This window comes from Gasterosteus aculeatus, chromosome 3, assembly GCF_964276395.1.
Source record: "Gasterosteus aculeatus chromosome 3, fGasAcu3.hap1.1, whole genome shotgun sequence".
In the NCBI taxonomy this organism is placed as follows: Eukaryota; Metazoa; Chordata; class Actinopteri; order Perciformes; family Gasterosteidae; genus Gasterosteus; species Gasterosteus aculeatus.
The window spans coordinates 8,384,289-8,393,563 of NC_135690.1; the positions used below are offsets into that span (position 1 = coordinate 8,384,289).

Sequence of the window (9,275 nt, forward strand, 5' to 3'; positions counted from 1 at the left end):
GCAGTAAAATGTACCATGTATGAAGAGGGCAGTTTCTGCAGGTGGAAAGTCAGTAGCTGTCCCACCTTGAATCCGTTCCATCACAGGCCTCCCTTTAAAACACGGGCCCATTCCTCAGCTGGAGTGAAGCCTGGTGCCCCCCCAGTGGAAGACAAATGAGTCTTCTTCCTAACTCCTCAAATAATTTTAGATGTGAGCAGGCATCTTGTGAGTAATTTCTACACCATTTGAAAACTGTTATGGCACTTATCAGCCTGCAAAATGTTTTTATATTTTATCTTGACCTGTTGCCAGGATATTTTTGGTCCAGTCTTGTTTGTTCTGTATGAACATTAATTGTAGAAAGATATTTGACAACGCTTATAGAGGAATTTCCTGTAAGTAGATGTTTTTAAATCCTTCCGCATTCAGTCGGTCCGCAATTCTTTGCCAGCCTTTTTCTCTGTTTAATTACAGCTGCCGTTTTGCATATTATATGCTTCACCTCCTCATAACTTTCCATGATTAGTTGCTGCTCAGCGGGTTAAAAATATGCCGAGCGCGTCTTCTCCATTTCTGCATCAGTGAATCTGTGATTGATACCGTGGTCTACCTAAGAAAGCCATGAATGTGCACTTATCCCAGCTATGTACACCTGGATTGACTTAGCTTCACCTTCTCATCGTGGCTCGGCAAACGTGCAACTGATAAAGCCGCAACAAGCGGATCACACTAAGTCAAGTGGTGTCTTTTCACTTATCCTGGATTTCTTTATTCTACTTCAGGAAACATTTATTACCAAAATATGTCAGACATACACAGATTTTGACTTGGCGATTGGTGCACAACAGCAGACAGTTAGACAATGGACAACAAGACGGATAAGACGACATTGTGCAAGAGGAATAAAATAAAATATAATGTTTATATATATATATATATAATGTCAGTCAGTGGGAGACCCGGTCCTGTTGAGCTCTACTGCTCACGTTGTTGTGTCAGTTGTTGGTTGTTAGTGGTAAGTAGTTTCAGGTTGTGTGGTTACGTTGCACTATGAAACATTTTAAGATCGTTTTATGCATAAAGAGAAAATCTTTCCACAAAACCTGCTCACGTACAGCTGATCAAGCTTCATCTAAGTGAAACACATTTGTGTAATGAGCTGCAATCGGTCCGATGGCCTCTGCACCTGAGACTGTTGACGCACACCAGGTGAAAGACGTTTTCTTGATGAATGTTCCCCGGTAACAAGGAATAAAAACCCTCACAGTGCCAGGAGCAAGCATCTAGTCATGATGGCTTTCTCTTGGCAACGAGCAGTGTTTTTGAGCCTGGCTGCTGCCATGTTGGTCTATGCAGGTAATGATGTAACAAAATGTTGGATGAAGGTATGTGATTTGATCCCTTAGAAAGAACGAGTTTGAGTTCCTCGTGTTTTTCCCCTTTCCAGACATGAAGCTGGACTGCGGGCCCGACTCTGTGACGGTGGTGTGGACGGAGGGCCGATCCCAGGCTGATCTCTCGCTCTTCCGTCTGGGAAGCTGCTTCCCCACCAGCTTCTCGGCCACTCAGGCTGTTTTCAGAGTGGATTTCAATGACTGTAACTTCAGGAGACTTGTGTGTAGAACTTTCTTTAATATAACCCTTCAAACCACAAGTCTATTTCTTGTAGTTTATTGACATTAGTCTCTTTTAAGGTAACCGGTGATTACTTGATGTACAGCAATGACCTGACCTACGGTTCTTCTGACTCTAAATCTCCGTCCTTCACTCATCCTGTTGTCTGTGCATTTGCAAGGTGGGCGTTTATTCCACAACATTGACTGTTTAGTCAAATGGCAGCAGTTGCTTTATTGGTTTGCTTTTGTTGCAGACCTAAAGACTGGTACCCCATGATCTATGACCCTGTGTTCAGTACAGTTGGTGTGGGGCATCTAGTGTTCCACATTGCCCTCATGAATGGTGGGTTTAAAGTCCTTACTGTATATGGTGGCTCTTAAGGTGATGTGTAACATAATGACTCCTTTACTGCTGTAGATGACTTCTCAGGCCCCGCTGAGTCCACTACCTTCGCTCTGGGCTCCTTCATCCCGATCATGGCCAGCGTGTCACAGAAAACCCATCAGCCCCTGCTTCTGCTTCTCGAGGAATGCGTAGCGGCGACCACACCGGAGCTGCAGCCTGACAGCCTCGTGTACCCGATAATCGCCAATAAGGGGTGATTTTGTTTCACCCGATCCTCCTTCTGCATGTCGTCCAGCACTTGAATGTGAATCCTCACTTTATTTTCTCTACTTCCAGATGTCTTGTGGACAGCAGGATGTCTGGCTCCAAATTTGAACCAAGGCAGAAGTCCTCAGAGCTCAAACTATCCCTTCAGGCCTTTAGGTTTGGTCTTGGTCAAGAGGTAACTCCAACTTGGGCCGGTTTTAGTTTCAGCGCTTTATAGTCTCAACTGGAAGCCAACTGTGCCTCACAACCTCCGTCCTCTACGTAACAGGTGTTCATCCACTGTAAGCTTGTGGCTTGGGACCCCAACGGTCTTGACCGCACCAAGAAGGCCTGCTACTACGTCAAAGAGCACGGGTAACAATGTCCTAACCATTCAGGAGTAGTCTTTACTTCTATGATGGTGACTAATTGTCTGCCTCTTCTCAATCATGAACTCAGCTGGGAGCTGCTGGACAACTATGCATACAGCACTCTGTGTGACTGCTGTGACTCTGACTGCAAGTCCAGGAGGACCAGGAGTATAGAATCAGGTATTTGACTTCTGCTGCTTTAACTTGTCTAGTTTTAATGTAACTTGAACGGTGTTTTCAAACAGGGACTCATGGAGTGTCACAAAAAGCGGTCCTTGGTCCACTTATCATTACTGATGAGACTGCTTGAAATTTTCTAAGGGTAACTTTTTTTTTTTTTTTTATAATGCTAAATGTTTATACTTTTCTACAACCTAACTTTTATTTATTTTTTTCCAACAGGATTAAATTGTCGCATTTTCAATTACAAGTCTGTTAAGCTTTTTTGTTTAATGCCCATTGGACTTCTGATTGTACTGACTCATTAAAGATGTAAGATCTCATATTAAGCTTGTGTAGTTTTTATCTTTATTGTTGGTTTCTGTCAAGGCTTGTTAACAAAATAACCTGTTTAGTGACCTGTTTGACATGTTGGTCTAATTAGCATTGACTAAAACTGCTTTGCTCATAGAAATTTTCAAGACTAACGCTTTCAGAAGGATTGTTATGTGACCTGAGAGGTATTTGTGCCTGCCCTGGTAAAATAAGCGACGTGACTGACAGTCTTGATCCACTACTGTATCTCTACACTAAATTATCTAATTAAGTTATAGGTTGTTCGCCAAGGCAGTGCTTGTTTGCCTGACATTAAGAAAATGAGCGGCACAGTAGCGGCAGCTCTGAGTCCAGAATGAAGGCGAATAACTTGTATATTAAAACCTCCTGCAGTGACGTGTTTCCTGTCACAACTGCCGTCCATCGCATAAAATGCACCTTAAAATGACATGCACGCCATCGTCAAAATGGTGTATTTTTGCTTGAACAGTGCATGCCCCCTGCCAAATTGCACCCCAAATTTCCGTTTGCACTCAATTATGCATTTCCGGGCATGCCCACAAAATTGCGGCGGTTACGCCCACTTCCTGTGCATGAGGGGAAAAGGTCACATGCACAAGCAAACGTAGGTTACTATTACTGCTGGGGTGTGTGCTTAGACACTTCAGTAACTTGCGATGTGTTGGTTGTAACACTTGTGGCTCAGGTTCAGTTTTGTGTTCAAGAAATAGTCTATTTGTCAAAAGAAAATGGTTTTCTGAATCTAATAGAGAATGTCGCAGCGAACGGAGCCAGATAGAAATGCACGTGTCTTCCCACTAGTTCTTTGGAGCAGAGCACAGTTACACGACGTGCTCACAAACGTTTTCTGATTTCCGGACACAAACGTGGATCATCAATCATGAACCTGTTTATAGTAACATGGATGGAATTGCACTGGGGAATAGTTTAATGTCTTCATTAATATGGAATTACACTTTGAATACTTAATGTTTGAGGGCAATTCATAAAAACATCCACATATAACAAATAAAATCCGCCTCCATTTTTGTACACCATGGTTCAGAATACTTTAAACACATATATATGACATTATAGCCTCCAGACCGCATGAACCAGCCTCGGAGGCACAGGTGAGAGAACAGTGGCATCTGCTCACACTCCAAACCTAATTTATGAAGTCTCCCCTGGCTCAGCCTTCCTTATCACCTTTTAGGCATCTTCTCACTCGCCAACCCCCCCCCCCCTCCTCTGCTCCCACTTTCCACCCGGATCACGTCCAATTTTCTCCCCAATTCCCTCAGTCTATCTTCCCTTTTTGTATTTTATCTTGTGTTCTCCTCTCTCGCAAAGCATTATAGTTTTTTGATATCCTCCATGTGTATCGTCCATCTCCACTTCTCTCCCGGTCTCTCTTTAATTTCAGTGTTGCTTTTCTACCCCCTTAATATCCTCCTCCTGCTCTCCAACCTGCTCACGTCCGGGTCTGTTTCCACTGATAAGACTGTCAGCAGCACGCAGTGGTAGAGATAACGATGTCGCATTGCCAACATAGTTAGGATCACAGTTAACTGCTGTTCCTCTCTGCCTTCATTTCCTGGCTAATAAATGTGTCACCCGTGATCTTTGTGATGAAAGAAATTGGAAAGAGAAAAAAAAACAATACATAAAGTTTTGCTTTTAAGCTGCACTGAAAATGAAGACATTACCAGACATTCTCTCAGCTGCAGAAAGGGATCAATATGAGACCACAGGCGCAGCAGCAGGTCGGCCAATTTATTGTTGTCATTATCTGTCCTAGACTTTTCCCAATTGCCCTTTTCCAAGGAAGATGTTGTGACCAAAATTGTAGATGATGTCCACGCCACACAAGATTTCAAAATGGCGGGAGGGCCGCAATAACAGCTGCGTTTACACACTACGCGTCTCTGAGAACAGTGGTTAAACCGGAGGGTAGTTAACCCTCTCTGGGTTCATTAGAACCGAATCGGACGGGGGTCACGCAACGTTATTTCGGTCCCTTTTGGCACCAACGTACATGACTTTCTGCATACGGCTTCACACAAATGCAGCTGATAGACAAATCCATTTTAACTTCAGCTGATCGGTGGATGTTGCGCCATCAGTGTAGTTGTTTTACAAAGCTATCTCTTAAAAGCCAGTATGAATTTTTAACAACAGATATAATTACAGTAAATCTCTTCCAATGCACAATGGGGATATCCTTGAAACATTTAAACATTTCCTTTAAGCATATTAGAACTAAATAACTTAAATATCTTACATGTATGATATCATCTAGAGCATTGAACAGTTTTGTGTTTTAAAGCCATTTGAGAGCTCCCCATCCTCATTATAGACTTACTTATTGATGAATAGTTCAGGTCATATGAGAAGTGTGTGGTATTCTTGTGAGTGTGACGACAGTTTAATTCCAGTTGGCTCTCGACTGGCTGCCTTTTGAACAAGCTGAAACGCAGAGAAGTTGCCAAACACAACAGTAATGGACAAGGCAGCGATTCGTCTCAGGGCACAGCTGCTCATAGAGAGCATGTACATGTATGCGTGTTTAAGTCAAAGTTCCTGTTTTATTGCTGAGTTGTTCTTATTATGTATTCATTTATACATCTTGATGACTTGAACTTAAGTGTAAGGTGACACGGAGAGGTACGTTTGAGCACAAATCACACCCAAACTGAAAATAAACCCTCACTTTTATGATGATGAAAAACCAACTCTGAAGCTCCTGTTATTGCGTACACCTTCCTCATATTCCATCTAAGCCTTCTGATACATTTATGTCCGACCCACGTTCCACATACACTCACACCTCAAATGTCATCTTATCCCGTCCTAAATGTCAGTGCAAATGAAAGTCCTCCCAAAAGACGGGCTCGGGGAAAGGAGACTGTCACTTTGCTGCCATGTAAGACCCCCTGGTATCAAAGTCTTACTTACATTTGCAGACATAATCTTTCCCGCTTTGGACCCGCTGTGAAGGCATCTTGTGTATGAAGTCACGGTGCACCCGCCTGGATTCCTTTGTCACTGTTCAGGATGAAGTCACAAGGAAAATACCAGAATTGTTAATGAAGCTCGAAATGATTGACCTTCAAACAGAGAAATAGGTCACAGAAAGATTGGATGTTAGTTTCAGCAATTGCGGGTGAAAAACACAGTTTGACAGTAATATCTTTCACTACAACGTTTTGCATGATATTTAGACAGTGTGGCTTCGACTGGAAGACGTTGCTACACACCGAAGTACATTTGAGACGTCGCTTTTTCATTCGAACTTCATACCCATGGGAATAACAGCAGAGAATTCTGTATTTGCGATGGACAGTCTTGAGCTTGAGAGGAGCTTTGTGACAGACTCGCATGCTTTGTTTCACTTCCTGTTTCATTTTTCTAACAACACACCCATATCTCACCAATTATTTCACTTCCTGTCTTTGTTTAGATTACCGCCCTCATCACTATTTAAAACTCAGCAGTTCACCCACCTATTGCCAGACTGTTAAATGTTATTCCACTCGACTCACACGCCAGCGATGTTCATCGTGTTTCCCTGATCCAATCCCTGCGTCTTCATGCGACTACTGATTTTGTATTATTGTTTATTGTTTTTTCTGTCTCACTGCGTGTTCATTCTGCTGGTTACATATTCATTCATTTCAGCTCTGTTTTGTTCAGGGCAATATATACCACTTAATTTCTTTACAAAACCTCCTCTCTGCTGTGTGTTCTCTCTGCACTTGAGTCGTACAGCACACCTCAAAGAACCCGTCTAAGACAAATCCTCCAATTACGGTCTGATCTCCGGCAGAGAGACGATCTACAACGCAAATCAACAGCCCGCTACAGGCAACCAAACAGACATGTCAGGTTCATGCTTCCACAGCAAGCGCAAGACCAGCAAAGTCTCCAACACATGCAGCAGACTTCAGCAGACACTGAAGCCTTCTTGCAGTTCTTGCAATCTCCCACGGCGGGGACAGCAGACCAACACAGACCTCAAGCTGAAACAGCAGCTTGGACGTGCTTTTGGGCCGAGTGGCAGAGGAAGGGGTCAATTAGAGAAACAGATCGGGTAGAGAGAGACACAACCTGGGTCTCGATAGGGAGTCTGTCGATGAGAAGCTCGCGGAAACGAAGGGATTGCTGAGAAGCAAAGAGAATGAACGCTTTCAGAGCAATGAAGCCTGGCAGGAATAAATTGACGCTCCGTAGTCAAAGAGTAAAAGAAGGAGCTGCCCAAGATCAATCAGCTGGAGGACGAGAAGAAGGTCTGCAAGGACCTCTGTGGGAATATAAAAAAAGAAGAGTAGACATTTTTTGGCAAGAAGATGTGGGACAGACAGACTCGGCAGGAGAAAATGAGGAAAGAAATGCATGAGGAGATGAAATAGAAGAAGAAGGAGACAGGATTTTTAGCCAGATGTTCAAGAGGTCAATGCATAGTGGCGCTGAAAGGCTGGAGGCTAATCGCTCGGCTCTTCCTCCCCTCTTCTCCACGCTGCACCCATCCCCACTACTTGACGAAATTATAAAGAATTTAATAATTGACTTACGCTTTTTCTTATTTTCTTCTTATATTATACTATACCGTTGTGATAAGTCGAATATTTACTGTCACATCTTTAACAGGACGTCAACAAAGTTTGTGCAGAAAAATACCATTTAGCTTACCGTAAGAGAATAATATCTGTAGGTTTAATGAGAAAGATGTAAAATATTTAACAATTTAATTGAATATATTCTACAATCCTTCAACAATTGTAATGTTGGATGATTATAGTGTGTAAATAATATATGCAAATCATAACAGAATATGTTGTGAACCAGAGTGCAGCATCATTTTCCATATGTTATATGTGTTCTATATATTTCATGATATGAGGCCGTTCAACATAAGACAAGCATATATACTAATAATATAATAATAATAATAATAATATAGAGAGGGACTTGAAGTCTCACATAAGAAGAAATCATGACCTCAGGTAATCACCAAACCAAGGACACTTTGTTTGAATGTCGGATTTGTTTCTTTATTCAGGACTATTCATGGGCAAACTTAAGTAACATTTAACTGAATTCACTTATTCAAAATTCATATTTATGGTTATTGACTTAAAGGATAGATGTTTCCTGACCTAAAGTAAAGTGTAGTTAGCCAGGAGTGGGTTACAAAAATATGAATCTCCATCAGTAGAAATACAACTATAAACAACTTGATCGTTGATCATTCTGGAAAAGAGTGAAGGGAATTCAAATTTGGTAGCCTTTCAGTACAGTACGATCCTTGACTCCAGCGAAAGCTGACCTACATTGGATCGGTTCAAAGGTGAGAGCGGAAGGCGTTTGCTGGACTTGGCTTCCAACAGGCGTTGTGACGAGCCCGACACCTGACCTCAGGGTCGCAGGCCAGACTTCTTCTTTCCTGCGATGAGCTGTTTTCTGACCCTGGGGTCAGTCAGCCAGGCTATTAAGGGCGTGTGTGTGTGTGCGTGTGTTTGGACCTCCGTCCCTCTGATCTGATTTAGCCTGACATGAAAACAGGGCTGAACAATAAAAATGTCTATTTTCTCTCTCTCTCTCTCTCTCTCTCTCTGTCTCTCTCTCGTTCGCTCCCTCTCTCTGCATGCTTCAGGCAAAATGTGGTGGATGATTAAACAGAACAAACTCACTGGAAGCAGGACACCCCCAAAGAACAATTGTTTTTAGCTTAAATCCCTCTTTTGTATCTTGTTTATTATATTCATAATAATATATTAGGAGCAACTTGGTGCTGTTTGTTCCAGTATAGTACAGCAAAGGGATTTAAAAGACGAACCAATATTTATGCATTTCGGCGTATATTCATGTAAGAATCTAAATTCTTATTTTCTTATAAAAAAATTATTCTTATTCTGAAATTCTTATTTATCTTCTTATTTTCAAAAAATCCAAATAGAATCACTAACCAAAGGACCTCGATATTGCTACCGAGGAACAGCAATCCAACACACTAGGGCTGTCAAATATTCTGTATTTATCTGAAAAAATATTACTGGAGTTGACATAAAACGTAGCCAACAGCACATCCTAAAGTTTATCAGGAAACACAAGTGATTACATTGTCAGATACCAAAAGAGTCACAACCCTTATGACCACTGGCTCTTTTTTTCACGAGCCGACCAAGTATGAGCCTGAGGTGACCGGGCCTTTGCAGT

General features: G+C 42.1%; 1 protein-coding gene across 1 annotated transcript; it reads left to right on the forward strand.

Moving 5' to 3' along the window:
- The first annotated feature begins 1,255 nt into the window (after window positions 1–1,255).
- LOC120816617 (zona pellucida sperm-binding protein 3) lies at window positions 1,256–3,070 on the forward strand. Its single transcript, XM_040172356.2, has 10 exons — window positions 1,256–1,338; window positions 1,430–1,596; window positions 1,677–1,777; window positions 1,853–1,941; window positions 2,017–2,197; window positions 2,281–2,386; window positions 2,480–2,565; window positions 2,650–2,741; window positions 2,807–2,883; window positions 2,964–3,070. The coding sequence occupies exons 1-9, from the start codon at window positions 1,272–1,274 to the stop codon at window positions 2,869–2,871; spliced, it is 954 nt and encodes a 317-aa protein (XP_040028290.1). The 5' UTR covers window positions 1,256–1,271; the 3' UTR covers window positions 2,872–2,883; window positions 2,964–3,070.
- The last annotated feature ends 6,205 nt before the right edge of the window (window positions 3,071–9,275 follow it).